Here is a 22,356-nt window from a genome sequence, read left to right as displayed (position 1 = left end):
GCTAAAACAAAACCACCTCACAGACACAAATCAAGGATGCCACTAACCACATCTAGATTTCAGTGAACATATATGTCTGAGCTTTGGGTGGTGGGGGCTTTCAGGCTCAGTTCTGGTTTGTCATTCCACTCTTTACTAATAATGCATTTCTCTCTCCTTATTAAGTTAGTGGAGTTTTGACGGTAGGGAAAATGTGCATGGGACATACTGGGCACATCATGCGTAATATCACATATCACAAGATACAACAGAAACCAAAAGGCAAAGTTTACTTTCTTCAAAATAGTTTTAGCTATATTTCTTCTCATAACTTTTCTTGGTTTTGTAAGTTTCCCTTCAGATTGGCAAAGATTCAGGCAGGGCCCCCTAATGGTAAAATTTAGAATTAAAAAAATATTTATTGATAATGTCTCTTTTAAAAATGTTTGGTAACCCCAACTAATCATCCAAAATGCAAACTGTAAACACAATAACAGCAAAAGAGTAACACTTGAGTGTGAGTAAGCAGACTATGAACAGGTGACAGACTGAGCAAGAATGTAGGAGGGAGCAACAGAGAACGAAAGACAGGTGTACAAGTGTGCTAAAGAGAGTGACAATTTGAGTGAATAAGTAATCATATTTGCACCACAGCGATTTCAACAAAACTATTTAGGAAACCTCTGGGCCAAACACTAAAAAAGGAGGAAGAATGAACGAGCCTTCTTTGTGAGCATGCTCAGCATGTTGGCATGGGAACGAGGAAGCACAGAAGCTCTGTAGTCATCTCACAATGGATGGCTACCATTTATAGAATGCAAAGAAATTTTCTTTCTGGTCCCTGGATACAACACATATTGTTTTTCTATGCTTTCCTTGACCCTGGAGAACTGCAGTTGCTGTTCTAAAATTGCCAAAGAAACCCCTTAACAAAATAAAGAAACCACAGTAGCAGTAACACTGGGTTTGCTGGAATGCCCTCTTCCCTCTACCTTGTCTATGATTTTCTTCCAGGCACGTCCAACAGGAATGGTTAAGTTTTACCAATCCACTTGATAAAGCCAGCATGAACTTCAGTCCTGTGGTCACAGAGCTAGAGTGGGTGGGGGTGAGGGTGGGTACATGTATGTATGTGTGGCTCTGGGGATTTGGATGCTGCCCTCACTTTGTAACTCTTGCCCAGAACACTGGGGTCGCTTCCACTGGAGACTCCACGGTAACTCTAGAAGTGTCATTAAATACTCAGTTCGCCAAGGTTGAACACTTCCAATGTCATAGGATGATGCAGCATCTGCAGAAGCGCTGTCTGCTGCCCCCTACTGATGGGGGTGGAGTGACAGGTGCGAAGTAGGCGTGGACTTTAATATTGGGTAAATGGGTCTGAAACAAGACAGAAACATTACTGAGAGAGGGCTAAAACAGAAAGAGCAACATTGCTTTTCAGAGAAAACACTGAGGGGCTAAGCAGCCATTAAAGCAGGGCAGAGGCTGAGCACTAGCAGCCAGGATGTTGAGGCCTGGGTTCTACTCTGTACCATCCCACTTTACTCTAAATGACCAAATCAGCTCACATAATTTTGGTACCTGCTTCCATAATAAAACTGGGGAAAAACTTCATACCAATCTCTTAACCTGTCCCAAAGGAGATTCCTGATTTGATTCTCATGGTTGGATGAAACTGTATAAGCTCGAAACAATAATTTTTTCCAAGTCATTGGTGGACAATGTTTCTTCTGATATTTAAAAACCTTATTATGCCTCTAGTTTTTACTATGTAAATAGTTTCTGAATTCCTACTGTGTCGTGGCACTGTGCTAGTTATATAAGAGCAGTACAAAGATGGTCAAGATGGAGAGCCTGCTCTTAGGAAACTTACAGTCTAAACATGTACATAAACAGCTAAATTAAAGTGGAAAAGTGTGAAGTGACTTGAAGAACAGATAAAGACTCCTGAAGAGATGGAAGAGATTCCTTACAGCCAGAAATCCTAGTAGAAGTAGGCCACAGAAGACTGGTTGATCTGTCTCTCTCTTTAGGTTCAGAAGAAATATGGCTACAAGGACATTCCATTGCAGTTATGCTCTGAGTCCTCTAGGTCTCATGGGAGAGGAGGAACTGAGGCCAACTGAAAATAAAGATGAGGTTTGGTGCTCCTTTAAGTGTTCCGATGCCATATGGCCAACATGGATTTTTCAGAGGTTGGTTGTAAGGGCCTAACTAAGCACAGTGCCTTTCCCACAGCAGGTGTGATACAGATGTTCCAATAAATGTCTATTGACTGAATAGTTTAACACAGATTTAGCCAGCCTTTTATAACCTGTATTCTAGTTGTTTGGCTACGCACAGGTCTCTCTATTATGGAGGGTGGGGCGAAAAGAAAAGGGAAAAACTACTTGATCCATTTGTTGTCTTAAAAAATAAGGACCTTCTTGATGTGAAAGGAAATACAAATTCAATTCTTAAATCCTATTTAATGAAATATGTTCTTTATGTTATTCCTTCCTTTCCTCTAGAACCAAAATCTGGCATATGCTTTTGACTCTGGGCACGTTATGAAGCTCTGGACATTACTGGAGAAACTGCTGGGAGGAGACTTATTTTTCTTCCCTTTGGTGTATATTTTCCTACTAAATTTTCCATCTGGAACAAGAGGTTAAAAACTTTCTACCTTTAGGTTTGCTCTCGATTTTTTTTCCTCTTTGCTAAATGTCCAAGTAAATATAAAAATCACAGGAATCTAAATCTAAAAAAAAAAAAAGAGAAGGAGAAAAGGGTGCAGAGAACACTAGAGCTGGAGAGTGGTGTGGCCCTCTTTACCCTGAGTCTCTTGATTCCAGCCCGTGTGATTTGCTGGCAGTCATAGAGTTCTATCCGCTCGAGGCTGTGACAACTCTTCAAGTGCTCCAGGGAAGCATCTGTGATTAGTGGGCAGTTGTCCAGTTCAATCACCTCCAGCTGGTCATGAGCACAGGCCCCATTTCCCAAGTGACGAATTCCATCATCTGTGATCAGCTCACAGTGAGACAGACTCTGCAACCAAATAGAACGAGGAGACTGAAACATCTTATGGCATTCTTCTAGCCAGAGGCCTGTGTACTACCAGAAAGGAGACTTTTCTGGTTTGATTGTGATGTATATGGAACCATTACTAGATTCATGTGGTAAAATGATGAAAGCAAACTAGTTTCTGGGGTTCTGCTTTTGACAATCAATGACTGACATTTCTGTGTGATTCTGAATATACCCTGTGAATTCATATAATTATTGTGAAATAATTCATAAACAAAATAATATTATCCCCCAAGACGTAAATTAATACTTTTCTTCTTTATAGGGACAGTGGGGTTCAAGCTTTTCATGCATAAAAACTTCTAGAATTTGTATTAAATAATGAATACTTGGTACAGGGGTATACCCAGTTAATTAACTAAAGTTGATTCTTACAATTGTCAGGTGTGGTTATCTCTGCACATAAATCTTTTCACTTTATCAATTTTCCTTAAATCCCTGGTTCCTACATGGGAAACTCAGAAGTCTTGACCCAATTTTGGATAGTAATGTGTCACCCAACACACCAAAAATGAACCTAGATACAGAACAGTCAAGCAGAATGCTTTCTCATAGTGTTACTGGAAGCAGTAGCAGAGAACTCCCCTAGTAAAGCCTTGATTGGTTCTGTTTTACAGGAACATTTAATCCCAGGTGAAACTGTATTTTGGGTCATCTTGTCTCCTGGACCTCTGGAAATTTAAGCAACGCTCAGGTTGGAGTGTAATTCATGTGGAAGATAGAACTCATACTTTCCATGTCAGTTTTCAGTCTCCAAGTATTGATACAAAAAATATTTAATTTTTCCAGTTCCTATCTGTTTCTCCCTACACTCATGTCTTCCCTTGGTCCTCTGTAAGTTGGCAATTTGGAGAACTATGCTTTCCCAAAATGGTAGCCAGACACCACGAGGAAAGTAAGAGCTGAATTTTTATTAAATCTAATAAACACAAAATTTTCAGAGTCAAACTCACCAATACTTGAAGTCGAGGACAGTGTATAGAAAGTTGGATTAATGTGCTATCTGTTATCTGAAAGAAATACAAAAGTTATTTTACATATAATTCCAAAAACATTCATGGGCCATACCTCATTCTTATATTCCTTATGTACCTTATATTCTAGACTGATATTCTAATATCAATGATCAAATAACAGAATCTTGAGGTTGAAATCCCATTGGCTACCTGAACCTATCCTTGAGAACCTATCCTTGAGAACCTATCCAGTCTAGGCTTGAACACATATATTCATCTCCTTTAAACAAGTCTATTGAAGACTGTTTTGTTTTTGAAATGAATGAAAATATGTCTCCTAATAGCGTCTACCCACTGGACTTTCTTCTACCTCCTCAGAACCATCATAGAAAAGATCAGAAGAAGACTTCCATGAAAAAAATTAATGTAGGAACATCCTCAAATTTTTAGATATTTGGCCTGATAACTTGGGTGTCAGTTATCTTCCCAAGGGTGGCAGGAAGAGGCTGCTGGAATGTGGGTTACCTATGAACATTCAGGAAGGAGGAACCCCTGAAGAAAGAACAGTCTCTTACAGTTATCTTAGGACAAAAAGTAAATCAGTACTTCCTCCAAATTCTTCTCAACTCTGGGGTTATTACTATATATTATTTTAATATACATAGCTTTACAGGGGCTAAAAAACAGCAAGGGGGTAGGGAGTGGGGGCAGGCAGGTGTGTGTATATCACTCGGAAGGACTAACAATGGAAAGGACAGTACACTCAATCATGTGCAAGAGATAAATGATGTGAACAAGTTTTAGTTAATAAGAACTAATAGCTGCTAAGCAGTGTTCAGATCAGATAACAATTTAGAAAAAACTGACCTCAATAGTTACCCAAGTATCTTCTTTACTTTTACTATTATAAAAATTCATTGCTCTATCTTCTTTTTAGGAGTCCGTCAAAGCTACTCCCCAATCAACCAATAATCTCGAAGTTCTTAAGACTGGTAACAAAATTATTGATAAGGAGATATCTGGTTAGTTTGCCTGCCTGAAGGGAAGGGTTCCACGAGTTGGGTTTCCAGGGCTAATGATGTCAGGGGTCCAGCAATCAGTTAAGCTACAAAAGAAAAGGTCAGTGCTATATACCAGTGTGACAGGGCTTTAATTATTTACTAGCGTCCTGTAGGTCTAAGTAAATAGCTTAACATCTTTATGGCCTGTCTGGATCTTCTTTCCTTCCAATGGCAACCATATCAATGGCATGTATTTTCCTAGTTTCTTAACACATATACCAAGAGCACTTCTGTCTGGTATGCCTGGAGGACACCTCAATAAACAGAGAGTCAGCAGTGCTGCCAGGCACTACACTACACTACACTACAGGGAAAGGAAGTGAATGTTCTCATGTGCAAGCTAAGTAAGTTTCTATTGTACTGTATTTCTGAGTAAAAACTACAATCTTACCTGAACACACTCTTCCAAGTCCATCTTTTCAAGCTCATGGCAATTCTATACAAAATATAAAACCAAACATTACAATATAAACATTTTAAAACATGGGAAAAATTTAAGGCCAGAAAACTAAGCAGTAGTATTAAATATAATGAACTCTTAAAAGAGTTTCAGAGTTGGTGTCATTCTAATGTCACTGTCTTATTCCATTAATCACATATTTAAAAAGGCCTCGATGACAGTGAAATTTCTCAATTATGTCACATTTAAAGTATCTAACATCTTACAGGTCCAAGGGACAGTATAATTTTAAATACTATTATTATATAATGATTTATAAACCACTCCAAGTGTTTCTTCCACAAACTAGGAAGTTCCTGCTTAGTTTATCATATGAAAGTGTGGAAAATAAAGTCTCAGCAGGAGCATCATGCTATCCAATGCATGTCTGCATTTCTAGAGCAGTTTGTATTATATAGGCCTGTGGCTGTGGCATGAGAATGGTCAGGAACAGAGAAGTTCCCCCACATCCCGCATCCTCAATTCTGCTGTCATTCCACATTTTCCTCCTTGGTCACTCTTCTGAAATAAAAATCCTAAACAAAACCAATAGAACCTGAAGAAAATGCTTACCCTGGCCAGAGTGGTAAAGCCTACATCTGTTAGTTGAGAACATCTTGCCACTTCTAATATTCTGTTAAAAAACAAAGTGAAAGTCAAGTCCTTGGTCCCTGAAAACTGTGTTTATTAAAACATCAAGAATTTAAAAAACCTCCTATTCCCTAAGGACTACATAATAAAGAGTGACATTACTAGCTAAGCAAGTCTGTATACAGATCTTGCCATTCATTTTCATGGAGTCATCATAAGTGGTCCTGTAAATACCACATTTCAGGCTGATACAATCAGAAGAATATAACAGAAGCTTGTAGTTAATGCCAAAATGCATGAGAAATGCATTTAAAAGGCTTCTTGATGGCATACTGCTTACCCCCAGAGGGCAGCCTGCTCCTAGAAAACAAAGGAAATGGAGATAAAATACTCTGTTTCAGTTAATCTGTTGCTAAAGTAAATTATTCTCTTTTCCTATTTTAGGTGTAGGTTCACTCAGATTTAAATAGCTTTTAAAAATGCTATGAAGGGACTAGTTAATTACAGGCCTATCCCAAATATGAAATTCCATACTTATGAAAAAAAATACCCTTAAGCTTCCTGCCTCCTCCCACAGCCTTCCAGGGAGGCCCAGTGGAGAGGGGAGCTGAACTTTGGCAGCCACTCTTCTATTTAGAACTGCTAAACACCAACCTAAATACCGACCACAGGACCCAGGAATCAAAAGTAGCTCTTTTCTGTGAAAAGTCTGGTGGCATCTGCATGATGGTATCAAAGAATATTTATACATGTGCTTACAAATTACTTACAGAAGTTGAAAAAAAGTAATGCTAAAGTAAAAGAAATCATTATCAACTGACAATTAGAAATGAATGCAGCATCTAGTGGAAAAGCATGATCTGACTGAAGCCACCTTGGGTATCACGTTTGAGAGCCTTTCTGTTTTAGCAGTTAAACTATAAAGGGGGGTGGAGCTGAACATCTTTCTCTTTAAAACGAAAAAAGAACAGGTAATATTTTTAGAGGAGTTTGGCTACCTCCTTCGCTCCTGAATAGAACTCTACTCTAAGATTCTGATATTACTAATTTGACCAAAAGTCTATGATCTACTAAGGCATTTTGATACTGTAGGCAAATTTTCTTTCACTAATTATGGCCTATGGCTAGATGATTACAAAAAAAGTTTTAATGAAGTTTTACTGGTTTAAATGATTATTATATGTAAGATGAATGGTTTCATGAGTTCTGGAGCCAGACTGCCTAGGTTTGAATCCTGCATTTACTAGCTGTGAGACCTTGAACAGGTTACTTGACCTCTCTGTGCTTCAGTCTTCTCATCTATAATATAGAGGTAATAACAATGTTCATGTAGTGTCATGATTAAATTAACATTTGTGAATCACTTTGAACAATGGCTAACACATCTAACATGTAAGTACAAAACAAGTTTTAAGAAATAAAACAGGTATATAGGGATCAAAATAGTGTGTCGTGTGCTCTTATAGAAGATGGGTTTGAAACTACAGGCACACTAACACAGCATTCTTAATCTATATTCAGCCAATCCTATATTTAGGCAGAGAGGAACCACAGAGAAATAAGGCTTGCTTTAAAAGATCATCAATCAGCACAAAGGAGGTTCCCTTGTATGGCTGGTTTTTTTTTTTTTTTCCCCCCTAACGACTCCTTGCTATGTACCTGGCATCATTATTATAAGTGACTATAGGATGGATCTTGAAAAACTTTCTTCAGAAAAGAATTACAGATGCTCCCTTGACTTGTGATGGATGGGGTTATGCTCTGATAAATCCATCGTAAATTGAAAATATCACTAAGTTGAAATGCTTTTAATCACGTAATCTACCAAACATCATAGCTTAGCCAAGCCTACCTAAAACGTACTCGGAACACTTACAATAGTCTACAAGTGGGCAAAATTATTTAACACAAGTCTATTTTACAATCAAATGTTGAATATATCATGTAATTTATTATGCATATTGCTTTTATACTATGGTAAAGTCAAAGAATCATAAGTTGAACCATTGTAAGCCAGGGACCATTTGTATATGAAAGTATTAATAAAAGAAAATGCCTTTATTTCTTTTCTCAAGTAATATATTAAAATGTTGATTTTTTTTTTTCAAGTACGGATAGTAAGAAGTAGCAAATGGGGGATATTATCCCTTGACTCAGGCCAATTACATGTAACCAAATGAAGTACAAAATAAGGAGGTGGGCATCTAAAAGGGTAGTGGCCTTGTAGTGTTTACCTTAAAAATTTAAAGATTCTATAGAATAAATATGGGTGAAGAAGGTCTCTGTCCCTCTCCCAAAATTTTGAGCTAAATAAGAAATGTTTACCTAAGACGTGGGCAGTTCTGACCTAGAGCATTCAGGATGGCATCTGTGATGTTGGAGCAGCCGGAGGCACAGAGGGACTGTAACTTATGGCACCCTCTGCATATAGTAATGAGACCTTCATCTGTGATTTGCTAAAAAAAAAATAAAATAAAAAAAACAAGAGCAAAAAAACCCCATAGATATTAGTAACTTAGCAGAAGAAAATGAAGGAAAAATGTTACTTCTGTGAAAATAAGTACCAAAAAGAAACATAAGCAGATTTAATATTAATCAGGTAGCAGACCTAAAAGAAAATGAACACATTTTGTTTCTTCCTTCCAGATCCTTCTGATTTAATTTGCAAGAGAATCTGTGCTCATTTTTGGGGTAAAGGAAAGAAGCTATAATGGGTTTCTTTTAACTTAATGGAATTGGGAATAGCACTGCATCATGGTGTAGATTCAATTAAATGATTTTAAAACCTAGCAAACAGATAAAGGCAATATTTTAATAGTATAAACATATTTACAAGTTCAAAATTGATACTAAGCAACTGAAAAAAATGAAACAACCTGTGGATGATGGTTGCAATCTCATACCAATCACAGATCTATTTATTCCTATATTTTTGTATTCTAATAAACAATTTTCTAATTTATGGAAATAGTTGTGTCCAACTCAAATATAATTTTGTATGTTTTAAATTACTATAAAATGAAAAACAACAAAGATGTTACATTAAAAAAAGTCAAGTAAAAACATCTTAACATGTTGAATTCGTTCAGATTTGATCAGCACTTCAAGTTGTCCTGCTAGATTAACTAATTTTGTGTTAGCCTCAGAAAAGCTCCCCTTTTACCTCTGTCTAATCAAACAGAGTCTTTAGGTTGCAAAGACAACTGAAAAAAAAAATCAAACTTTAAATATTCACTGCTTAAATCATTATATTCTCAATACTATATAATGGAAAAAAACGATAAAAAAATGGATGCTAAGGCATATATATATACAAGATTTGTTATGAGGATAAATTAGTGAGGTATATACACATGTGGAAGAACCTAAAAAAGTGCCAAGCAAGTGTGATGTATCATTATTATTAAACAATAACTGAAATGTAAAGTGGGAAGCAGCAATCGATAAATATGCATATTTAGCAGGCCAATGGAATTTATGTCACACAATATTCAGGAAGTATTTGTAGGGTTGTGCTATCGTTTCCTTTTTAATGGTTTAAAGTCTATAAGGGATTTCTGAGAAAGATAAGAAAAGTCGTATTACTTTAAATTTTAAAAGAGTCAAATTTACTGAACTTTTATGTTTTCAAACTAGTCAAGAAAAAGAGAATAGATCAAGAATGTACTTCAGTCACTTCAATAGTTTTGGGAAAGAACACGAAGACTCATGAATGTTGAGAATCATTTCATCACACTGTATGGAAGGAATGATGGAGGACTGACTTGTGGCCTAATATCTGGGTGAAGGGAAACAGTAAAATAAACATATGATAGAACTGGTTCTTTATGCTTTACCAACTGTAATTTCTGCCTGTTAGAAGAGTAAAGGAAATGAAACTAAAATGGCAAATGGCCGGTATGGTATACACATATTTATGTGTATGTGTGAGTCTGTATGTAACATATATATACGTATATACACAGGATGTGTGTGTAGTTGTATATAAATAAAATGTGAAGATGTCCAAGAACAGATTTTTCCTATCTCTGTAAGATAACGGCTTCATGTTTACAATAGTTGTAAGCTCTTTCTCTCAAGCCAAATATTTCAGTTTCATAAATGAAATTAGGCAAATTCTGGTAGTTAGCAACTGTGGCAACTAGAATTAAAAGAAAGGAGTGGTCAGAATTTTTTTTAAATGTCATTCCTTTAACTCAGTCTCCAGAAAACCCTAAGCAGATCATTATCAGCAAGTACCATCCCTTGAGGGCTGGAAGGGCCAGTTGCTTAAATTGCACATAATGTGGCCCTTTAAGTATCACCTTTAAACTAAACTACTATGCTCTCAAGTTTCAGGTGATTAAATAAGAGGAGGAGGGTATAATAAGCAGAAGAAGGCTTATTTAGTAAAAACAAGAAAAACCCTGACCAATCTTTTTATTGCTAAGAGAGGATCTCACTCCAAAGCAACACACATATGCAATTTACAAAGCAAGAAAGAAAAGCCAGAGGTGTATTGTTAATATTCTAGGATCTTGAACAGTTTCAGCAAATTCTCAAAGTAAAATTCAGGGGTTTGGGATAGACACAAAAACTCTGATAGTCTAAACAAATCAAATGTAAACTACAAATATTACTTAAAAATAATTTAAAGGACATATCTGCTCATCATCTGTTTGGATCAGTGGTTCCCAATAGTTATGACCCACTAATAGATTTTAATCAATGTGATTGCAATTAACTTACCAAAAATATTTTAAATACTGAAGTTTGTGAATAATTTAATTCTAAAAAGTAGAGTTTTCTTATGTAGAAAAGAAAGGGGTGGAGTTATAGTTAGCCTACTTGTAATACTGAATAAGCTACCCCCTTAACTATGTCAAAGCCCCTGGGAATGGGTATTGTTAAGCCTGTAAAGAAATCATCTGCGTCTACTGTGTCCCCAGGGTAGAAGTGAAAAAACCACTGGTCTTGATGACTGAAATTCTTACAGTAATAATATGGAAATAAATTACTAATGCAGAAGAGTTGGGGAGGGATTGCTTACTAAGCAAGTCTGCAAGTTCAAAGTCACCAGTTCAGGACAGTGTGCACCTATGTACTTGAGAGCTTCATCTTCTAGCTAGAAAGATTAAAAAAGAGAAAAAAAAAGATTACTGACACTGTTTCACAGCACAGAGCTTTAAGAGAGTACACATTCATCAATACAGTCTAAATATAGACAATCAAGTTTAAAAGGAACAATGAAATAGAACAATGAACTATGATCACATAAAGGTGTAATTCATATCATCAGTATTTTTTCAATTCTTAGCACATTCAGTTCTTATCACCAAATCATGGAAAAGATAAAATAAACATTGCCTAATGTTTACGGATTTTTCTTCTGATAAATATGCCTCACAGCATTCTGCTAAGCGTTTATGAAACTGAAAGAATTTTCACATTTCTACACTCCCTATATTTTTGGGAGCGGGAGCTGAGAAAGGAATCCACAGTGTATCTGCTGCTATAAGATCAGTGCCATGAGTACAGTGCTGAGAACAGATGGCAAGTAATTGATTATAATGATGCATTCCAATCAATATTTTTCAGAATTCCATAAATAACCAGAAGCTCAAGCTGTTGTTCTTAAGGCAGTCATACTTTCAAAGCTCTGTTTCAAACAATGGAAAATCTCCCATCATAGTTAAAGAATGAGGGCATTTTTAATGGAATCCAAGGCATGGTTTTAGTAACCATTAAAAAAGTAAGCCAGTAAGAGCCTAGCCCTACTTTGTTAGTAGTCATTTCTAAACCCACTCTTGATCATTTCCTTCCAGATGCTACCATGCCAATTTCATTTTTTTCACTGTAAAATTAATATTTTTAATGACAAAATATGTTGGATTTATAATGTGACTGGCAGGAAATAAGCATCAACATTATAAAATGTAGGTTGTTACATACTTGGAATATTTAAGAAAAGCTTCTGGTGGTTTAAAAACTAGTGAAAATTGCCAAGACTGCCTTCCTTAACCTATCCAGTTCAAGGTCTCAGGCAGTAACAAAATGGCAAGTTTTCTTTTCAGATTAAAAGGCACAAAACCCTTCTTGCCTATGGTGCATGCAATGATTTTATCTCCCCAGCTTGCTTCCCCTTAAAAATTTATCTTTGGTCAGATGTTAATTCTTCTTATTTTTTTTTCCTACTCTAAGGAAAACACTTTAATATTTGGTAAGCATGTGTCTTTGGTCAATAATACAAAACAACATATCCCTTAAGCCAACATCTTGGGGCTACCTACAAAGTTCAGGGTTCGTCTATCACTCACAAGCACTACATGGAGTATTACCTGTGTGCAGCCTTTTAGGAATAAAGCCTTGAGACCTCCACAGCCTCTCACTAGAGCTTGGATGCCATCCTTGGTTACTTGGTCACACCAGGAAATGTTCAATTGCTCCAACAGTGGACATCCCTCACTTAGGATAAAATAAAATGAAACAAACATATGACTAAACCCAATTCTAAAAGCATCAAAGTCTCATTTAATTGGCTATTTAGTTAAGAAGTGGATACAGCCCCATGGGCTCCCACAAGAATATACATTCTTACTTAATGCAGATTTAGAACACAGCCAATCCCATAACAACAAAAAAGTGGATTTATCAACGTTTGTGGTGTTTGTGTGGTACTACATTACTAGGAAGGCTAGCTCAAATCCAGCTTAACTAACAAAGCACAAAGCACAATATTGTTTTTCAGATATATTAGATTTTTATGGAAGTTTATACTTTTCAAAGTATATTCTTTTTGCACTTATCACATATTTAAAAGTTCTCTAGATAGGAAACAGAAATTAAGTGATTCATTCAAGTTGACCAAATAATTAAGAGTTTAGAGTCAAACCCAGATTCTCTATCAAATAATTCTATTATCAAAGTACTAATGAAGACATTTAAACAAGTATTTAAAAAATTATAGAGGACCTATAAATTTTCCTTATCTGGGAAGCATCTAGAGCAGGGGTCCCCAATCCCCGGGGCATGGACCAGTACCAGTCCATGGCCTGCTAGGAACAGGGCTGCACAGCAGGAGGTGAGCAGCTGGCAAGCAAGCGAAGCTTCATCTGTATTTTCAGCCACTCCCTAGCACTAGCATCACCGTCTCAGCTCCACCTCAGATCATTAGGCATTAGATTCTCATAGGAGCACCACTTCCTGGTGCCAAAAAGGTTGGGGACCGCTGATATACAGTACTATTTCTGTAGGCTGAATTTAATATATAGTATATTTGATATCTGGCTTCTATCAAATACCAGCTTCATCTTTGATCTTTGATTTCACATTTAACTATGGAAGAATCCAAACTCTATGACATTCTTTGGAGAATACTGACATAACTGTTTTATAAAATAAAGCCAGGGGATCTTTGCTGAAGTTCATTCTTCAACACTAAGTGTGACTTCAGGCAAGTCACTTTAAGAAGCCTGCCTGAACCTCTCTTAACCCAAGACCAGCCATAGCCTCTTCTATGTTCTCCCCAAACTGATATACTTCTATTATAGCACTTATCATATTGTAGTATGATGACATGTTTAGTGTTATTTTTCTCCCACTAGACTCTGAGCAACTTAAGGGCAGCAACAATATCTTATTCATTACATCCCATGGTTGAATCACATTACCTGACATTCAAAATGTTTTAGATTTCCTTATCTGTAAAGTGTCCTATCTACCTCACAAGGTTTTCAAATAAATGAGATCATTAATGTGAATATTTTATAAACTATAAATGTTATATATCCTATTTATCATCCTATACAGCAAACAGCCTTAGATGCATATGTGCTCAATATTCATAAGGAAGGTCCAGAAGGAGCTGCATTTTTAGATTACTTATACTCTACTTAACCAAATTTACAATTGCTTCTTTTAACAGCTTAAATCTTACTATTCATAAATGTAACCAATACACGGGACCATAATCATTTATAAAAGGCTGATAAAAAAAAGTAAAGTTACAAAGAGAATGGGCATTTCAAAAATCTTCCTTTTAAGATACATCTTCTGTAATGTACTTTAAAAAATATATTAACATTAAAATTAAAATGTATTGTTTACTACATGCCAGGAACCGTAAGCAATTTATATATACTATGCTGTCACATGAAGCTGTCATTTTTATAAGACAGAAACTGTTGGAATATTGGAACTTTATATGGTTCAGCCTAATATTATCAAATAATAGTAGTGTTTAATCCTAGTAACAACCCTATGAGATGGAAAGGAAAAATTTACAAGGGTTATACTTGTTCAAAGTACCTGGTTAATAATCTGACTCCAGAGTGCTGCTTTAATCACTAAGCTATAATAATTTTTTTTTTTTGCGGTGGGGGGGGGATTAGGGGAAGGGAAGAAACAAGCCTTCAAAAACATCTAATCATTCATTTATAAATTGTACTAGCATGTTCAGATATTCTAGTTACCTCTAGTCATTTCATCTGAATACGTCCTATAATCTGGGGAAATGGTAACACAAAAGATTTGTTCTGAACTACAGTACATATCCATAAAACAGTTTCCTTTAATTCTAACTTTATTTCAGTTATTTAAAAAAAAATAAATATTTGTTCTGATTACTGGACAACCTTATTATAAAAAATTTACCTCAGAGCTTTAAGAGACATGTTTGTTATTGATGTACAGGAAGCCAAGTCAAGGTGCCTGAGTTTGGAACAGAACTTGCTAAGGCTAGTACATGTACTGAAAAATGGAAAAAGGAGAAAATAAATAAACAAACAAGTAAGAACACATCCTTAGTATATCATACACGATTCTCATTAAACATATGTGTATATGTAAGAACTATAAAATTTCCATACTCCAAATAAAGGCAGTTATAAATCCCAGGACCTTTCACACTGAGGAAGAGGCCAGTGCCATTTACAAAGGATAAAAAAGGCTGTGCTGCATATGAGACTTTCCATGAGGGGAAGACGGGGTTATTCACACCTGGAAATGTTAGTAACTATTAGCAGCAAACTGCGTATGTGCTGATAAGAGATCTACATGCATCCTGCAAATCAGGAATATCAGAAGGCTACCTAGCACCTGCTAGCAAGTAGTAAAACATGAAGACTGAAAGCTCCGTCTCTGCTCTTTCACGTAAATCTCTGCTCAAGACAACTTTCTGCATGGCAGTAATATAATAATTGGATTTTTGCAAGGTATACAGAGGATGGATCAGTATTGGGCTGAAACACACTAAGTTATATAACATTACTACCTATTTTCCTTTATGAATTTCTTAAAGGTTCTTTTCTCGCAGTGGTTAAGTTCTCAGTTTAATTTTTTTAACTTATTATGAGAAATTTAAAATATACGTAAGAGTGAATAATAGAGAACACACATGTACCACCATTAAGCTTCGGCATTTATCAACATTCTACTATTTCTATTTCGTCCTTTCCCTTTTTTCATTTCAGTATTTTAAAGCAAATCCCAGGCATACTCTTTCACCTATAAATATTTGAGGACATATTTCTAATAGATAAGAACTTTAATTCCTTAATATCAGATACCCAGTCTGTATTCAAGTTTCCCCAATTCTCTCATACATCTTTGTCAAGCTGATTTGATCAAATTAGGACCCAAATAAGAATTATACATTCTATTTGGTGGATATGTTTCTTAGGTCTTTGTATGGATCTATGTTTCCATTTCTTCTGGGTAAATGCCTAGGAGTAGAACGAACTGCTATGTCTTAAACTAAGTTTATGTTTATCTTTTTAAGAAACTGCCAAAACTACTTTCCAAAGTGGCTCTATCATTTTTCATTTCTACAAAGCACCTATAAAGGTCCCAGTTTCTCCACATCCTTGCCAACACTTGGCATTGGTCTCTCTTTTTGCTAACAGCCACTTTAGTGGGTTTGGAATGTAATTTTTTGCGGTTTTATTTTGTCATTCTGTAATAAAGGTACTGCATTGGCTAGAAACTTCAACAGAATGTTCAATAGAAATGGTGAGAGTTAACATCCTTTCCTTGCTCCTGACATTAAGGTAAAGCACTCGGTCTTTCACCATTACACATGATGGTTAGCAGTAGGTTTTTCATAGAGGCCTTTGAACAGATTGAGAAAACTCCCTTTTATTCTTAGTTTGTTGGGAATTTTTTTATGAATGGGTGCTGGAGTTTGGCATGTGCTTCTTCCATCTAATGATGTATTAGTTATCTATTGTTGCATAACAAATTATCCCAAAACTGAGCAGCTTAAAACAACAAATATTTATTATCTCACAATTTTTGTGGATCAGGAATACAGGTACAGGCAGTTTAGCAGGGTGCCTTTGACTCAGGGTCTCTTGTAAGGCTGCAATCAGAGTATTGGCCACAGCTGCAATCATCTCAAAGGTTAACTGGGTACAGATTCTCTTCCAAGCTCATTTAAGTGGCTTCTGGCAGACCTTAGAAGATCCAATTCCCAGTTCACTCATTTGGTTTTTGGTAGGTTTCAGGTCCTCTCTGGCTATTGGCCAGAGACCTCAGTTTCTTGCCACATGGGCCTCTCCAGAGAGCTACTCAAAACAGGACAGCTTGCTCTCCCCACCACCCTTGCCCTGGAGTCAGAGCCCTGAGAAAAGGTAAAGCAAGATAGAAGTCAGAGACTTTTTGTAACCTTATCTCCAAAGTGACATCCAATCTCTTTTACAGTATTCTATTGTTAGAAATGAGTCCTTTAGTCCAGTCCATGCTCAAGAGGAAAAGATTACACAAGGGTGTGAATTGTAGGAGGTAAGGATTATTTGGGGCCATTTCAGAGGCTCCTATCACATTGTGATGATCATGTGGTTTTTGTCCTTTAGTCCAGAGGCAGTAAATCTCACCACTTTATTTAGCTCACGAGTTAAGAATGGTTTTGACATTTTTAAATGGTTAAAAGAAAATCAAAAGAAGATACTATTTTGTGACATGTGAAAATTCTATGAAATTCAAATCTCAGCAGCACCTAGAAATAAAGTTTAACTGGAGCATAGCCATGCTCATTTGTTTATGCATTTTCTATGGCTGCTTTTGTAAAACACTGACAGGGTTGAATAGTTGTGACAGAGACTGCATGGCCAACAAAGCCTAAATATTTTACCTATATGGCCCCATACAAAGTTTGTTGACCCCTGCTTTATTCTACTATTATGAGATATTACACTAATTGATTTTCAGATGTTAAACCATACTTGTATCTTGGGATAAATTCCACTTGGTTCTATCCTTTTATACGTTGCTGGATTTAGTTTGCTAAAATTTTGTTTAGTATTTTTGCATCTCTGTTCCTGAGGAATATTGATCAGATTTCCTTTTGTGGTGATCTTTGGCAGCTTTGGTTTCAGAAAAATACTGGCTTCATGGAATGAGTTATGAAGTACTTCCTCATTTATTTTATGAATTTGAAGACTGGTATTATTTATTCTTTAAATATTTGATGGAATTCAGTGAAGTCATCTGGGCCTGTGCTTTTTTCTCTGTGGGAAGTACTCACTGAATTTACTTGGTATATATTTATTCAGATTGCTTGTTTTTTTCTTGAGTTAAATTTGGTAATTTGTGCCTTCCCAGGAATTTGTCCATTTCATCTGGGATGTCTAAATTGCTAGTATAGTTATTTATGACATTTCCTAATTCTTTTAGTCTGTCTTTTGGGTATTTTGTCCTCACCTTCATTCCTTCTTTTGATAATTTGTGCCTCCTCTCTTATTTCTTAGTCTACATTTGTCGATTTTGATATTTTTCCCCCCAAAGAATCAGCTTTTGGTTTCACTGATTTTTGCTGTTTTTCTGTTTCTTATTCACTGATATCCAATCTGTATTATTTCCTTCTTCTGTTTGCTTTGGGCTTAGTTTGCTCTGCTTTACCTTATTTCTTAATGCTGAAGGTTGTTATTGACTTGAGCTTTTCTATCTTCTCTGATACAGGAATTCAGAGCTATGTCACCACTTTAGCTGTAAACCATAAATTTTGATAGTTTTTTATTTTCATTCAAAATATTTTTTAAATTTCTCTTGTGATTTTTTTTGTCTTTAACTGTGGGTTACTTAGAAGCGTGTTGCTTAATTTCCAAATACTTGAGGTCTTCCCAGATTTTGTTTTGTTGTGCATTTCTCATTTAATTCTCTAGTTCTGGTCAGAGAATATATTTTGTATAGTTTTAATTTTCTTGTTTATTAAGGCTTACGTTGTGGCCCAATGTACGCTCTATCCTTCATGATATTCCAAAGTCTGTTTGTAAAGAACGTTTATTCTGTAATTATTGGGTGGAGGTCCTATTTGCATAGTATGCATTTTTCCACCTGTTTACTTTCAACCTATTCCTGTCTTTGAATCTAAAGCATGTGTCTTGTAGACAGCAGAGAGCTGGATACCACTTTTTAATCCATACTGACAATTTGTCTTTTGGGTGAAGTGTTTATCCTGTCCACATTTAACAGAATTATTGATATGGTTGGATTTTGTCTCCCTTTTGCTATATTTTTCTATTTGTTTCACACTATTTTCTATTTTTCCTTTACTGTTTTCTTGTGTTGAGTGTACTATTTCAACTCCTCTGCTGATTTTTTGCTATTTTTGAGTTATTTTCTTAGTTTGCTCACGGATCACAATATGTACCTTAATTTATCACAACTTATTTCAGAACAATAGATTAATTCTCAGAAAATATGGGCATTTTGCTCCAATAACACCATTCCCTCCTTCCTTTGTGCTATTATTTTCATATGTTCAAAAATATTTCATATTTGTATGTATTGTTACAAACCTAACAATAGTGTTATAATTATTTCTTCATATAATCTTATATCTTCTAAAAAAGAGATATGAGAAAAATATAGAATCTTAGATTTATTCAAATATTTAACATTTCTGGTGCTCTTCATTTATCAATTTCTATGGATCTGAGTTACTTACCACTTAATATTTATCTCTTTTCATCCTGAAGGACTTCCTTTAGAATTTCTTGCAAGGCACATTTGCTAGCAACAAATTCCATTTCTGTTAATCTGGCAATGTCATTATTTGCCTTCATTTTAAAAGGACAGTTTTGCTAGGTACAGAATTTTTTTTTTTTTCCTTTCCGCACACTAAATGTATCACATGACCCTGGCTTCCATGGTTTCTGATTAGGCTACTCATTAATTGCTTAGTCCTTTTTTATGCAAGAGTTATTTTCCTTTTGGTGTTTTCAAAATTTTCTCTTTTAGTTTTTAACAGTTTGGCTCTAACGTGCCTGCATGTAATATCTGTTTTTATCCTTTGGGGGGTTCATTAAATTTCTTATATTTGCAGATTATTGTTTTGCATCAAATCTGGGAAGTTTTCTGCCATTAATTCCTCACATTTTTTCCTGCCCCTCTTTCTCTCGATTGGGATTTTCATTTTATCTTTATTGTTACTCTTGATGTTGTCCCACAAGTCTCTGAGGCTCTGCCATTCTTCTTTAATCTTGTATTTCTCTGTTCTTCAGAATGGACAATTTCTACAGAGCTACCTTTAAGTTTATTAGCGAGAAGACGTATCCTTAAGGTAATTGCTGCTTTGCTTTATGCCATTTTGGCTTATGGTTGCAGAGGAACACTCTTTTGGACAGCAAGGGAAACCGCTACAAGCATTTAAAGCTATACATTTTGCTCTAAGTGCTGCCTTTATTACATTTCACATTTCAAATGTTGTGTTTTCATTACCACACAGTAAAACATGTTTTCTAGTTTCCTTTGTAATTTATTCCTTGACCCATGGGTTATTCAGAAGGGTGATATTTAATTTTCAAATTATTCAGACATGTTATTGATTTCTACTTTAATATAGTTGAGGCTGTAGAATACACTCGATATGATTTCGATCCTTCTAAATTCACTGAAATTTGTTTCATGGTCCATTACTTGGTGTCTTACTGAATGAATATTCTAAGTGTACTTGAAAAGAATGCTGATTCTGGTGTTTAGTATAGCATTCTATAAATGTCAATTAGGACAAGTTTATTGATAGTGCTGCTCAAAGTGTTCTATAACTTTACTGTTTTTGTCTACTTGTTTTTATCATTTACTGAAAGAGGAGGGCGGTATTAAATATCTTTTGCATTTACTTTTTCCTGAAGTTTTTATAATCTGATATTAATAACCACTTCAACGTTACTATGTCTATTGTTTGTAAGGGTATATCTTTTCCCATCTCTTTAATCTCCACGTTATCTTCCTCGAAGTTTTCTTTAAAATTCTTGCATATTTGTAATTGCAATTTTTAAACTCCACTAATCAATTTTTTAAATAATCTCCATCCTTTCTGGGTCTGTTTATATTTACTGGTTTTTCCTTCTGGTTCTTCTTCTGACATCATTTCCTGCTTCCTTGCATGTCTTATAATTTTTGATCGAATGCTGGAAATTCTGTATGCTAAATTGCTGAATGTCTAGATTTTGTTGTCTTCCTTTAAAGAATGTTGAGTCTGGATTTGACAGGCAGTTAAGTTAGTTGTGAATCAATTTTATCCTAATTTTTTTCTTTTAACCTTTATTAGAGCAAGTCAAGTGTAGCTCTACTATCAAGGTGTGACTTTTTTGAAGTCTCTATTAAATGTCCCAAGGTATTCAATGAGCTTTCTTCCTTTTGGGTGGTTACAACAAAACCTTATTTAAATTCTGACAGTTCTTTAGAGCTTATCAGATGTTCTTTGCCCAACTTTGGGGTGTCCATACACATATATATAGCTTACTATTTAGCCGAATCTATGTAGATTTCCGTAGCCAGCGTAATCATAGGGCTCATACATGTTTCATTCCTGTGCTGCATGTTATCCAACACCTCAAGCTGATTGTTTTCTATATTTTGTATAGTTTTATAGTTGTTTACAGCAGGAGGGCAGTTACCGTCATGGTCAGAGGCAAGTCTTCATCTTTGATTATTAAAGTATCTTTTCTTTTACACTGTATTTAAAATATTGCTTTTCTGAAATCATTAGAACAAGTAAAAATCTGAACACTGACTAGGAGTTATCTGATGATTTTAAGATATTAAGTTAAGTTTTTTTATAGGAGTGATAAAATTAATGTGCTTAAGTTAGCAGCTTTTAACTTTTAGAAGTCCATATTTTAAAAAAGCATATTTATAAATCAAATAACAGAATGTCTAGGTCTTTTTCAAAATAAGATAAAAAAGGGGGTAAGCCGACACAAGACTAGCCATAAAGTTATAGTTTCTCAACCATCAATCTGAAGCTGGGTGAAAGGTTCACTAGACAATTTTGTCTACTTTGGCACATGCTTAAAATTTTTCCTAAGATGTCAAAAGTCAGTAGAAGTAATTTCTCTCTGTATGATTATAGCTGCAACTTGATTTGGCTGGGTTCGTGTGTTTTATTTTGTTTTCACTTGTTAGGTACTGCTTTGATTTTTTTTGAGTTAATTCATGGTTTAATTATGTAAAACATTTACATAGCTATTAAAATAAAACTATAAAACAGGTTTAGAGGTCTCCCTTTCATCTTCATCTCTTTATGTTTTCTCTCTTCCCCATAAGTAATCATTTTTATTAGTTTTTTATTATTTTTCCATTGTTCCCTTTTGAAAATTAAATAAATATGGATATACAGTTATATTATATCCTCTGGCCCTACGGAAGTATCTTTGTATATGCAAACTTCTCTGCAATTTCCTTTCTTAACTTTGATCACTCCAGAGTATGATATACCTTTTATCTCACCAGTACTCTACTGACAGACATTTTGGCTGTTTCATGTCTTTCGCTATTAAAAATAATGCAGTATCTGTTACTACAGGTACTAAAAATGAATAGCCTTGTACATAAATATTTTGCCACTGTATCTTTGGTATGTAGATTCTTAGAAAAAAGTATAAATTGTGTGACTTTTCTAGACATCAAGTGATCAAATTAATCTGACATACTAAGTAATCAAAGGAAAAAATAAACAGGTAATTTATCTAAAGTAAATGGTATAAAGTCATGGTTGTGGTGGGCTTAGTAAGTTGTTTCTCATATTAATGACTTCCAAATTAATCCATAGGAATAATACTTATTAGTGGAATCAATTACTAACCACAGTCATTGTCTTTCAAACACTTTTGTATATTAAAAGTTAACAATGTTGTGACCTCAAAGGAAGGAATCAAATAAACAATGTTTACTCTATGCTTAGACTGCTTTCCACTTTCCTTCAAGCAATTGTAAACATATCATCTCTTTTATGAGGACTTTATGAACAGGAAGATTCAGTGAATAATGTTAAGAAGCAAGC

General features: G+C 35.2%; 1 protein-coding gene across 4 annotated transcripts in view; it reads right to left on the bottom strand.

Annotated features, from left to right (window-relative positions):
* Positions 1 to 125: 125 nt before the first annotated feature.
* The window catches only part of FBXL20 (F-box and leucine rich repeat protein 20), a 78,024-nt gene continuing 55,793 nt past the window's right edge, over positions 126 to 22,356 (bottom strand). For all 4 annotated transcript variants that reach the window (XM_006924713.3, XM_025041692.1, XM_015599297.2 and 1 more), the window contains exons 7-15: positions 14,727 to 14,822; positions 12,413 to 12,539; positions 11,125 to 11,199; positions 8,421 to 8,551; positions 6,078 to 6,138; positions 5,457 to 5,501; positions 4,002 to 4,058; positions 2,797 to 3,009; positions 126 to 1,359 (exon numbers count right to left, since the gene is read on the bottom strand). In XM_006924713.3, the coding sequence (XP_006924775.2) occupies positions 1,252 to 1,359; positions 2,797 to 3,009; positions 4,002 to 4,058; positions 5,457 to 5,501; positions 6,078 to 6,138; positions 8,421 to 8,551; positions 11,125 to 11,199; positions 12,413 to 12,539; positions 14,727 to 14,822 (913 nt within the window). In that variant the 3' untranslated portion in view covers positions 126 to 1,251. The remainder of the gene's footprint in view (positions 1,360 to 2,796; positions 3,010 to 4,001; positions 4,059 to 5,456; positions 5,502 to 6,077; positions 6,139 to 8,420; positions 8,552 to 11,124; positions 11,200 to 12,412; positions 12,540 to 14,726; positions 14,823 to 22,356) is intronic.

Source organism: Pteropus alecto, unplaced genomic scaffold (assembly GCF_000325575.1).
Source record: "Pteropus alecto unplaced genomic scaffold, ASM32557v1 scaffold98, whole genome shotgun sequence".
Taxonomy (NCBI): Eukaryota; Metazoa; Chordata; class Mammalia; order Chiroptera; family Pteropodidae; genus Pteropus; species Pteropus alecto.
Note: the sequence above shows the minus strand (reverse complement) of the source record. Positions and strands in the feature narration are given on the sequence as shown.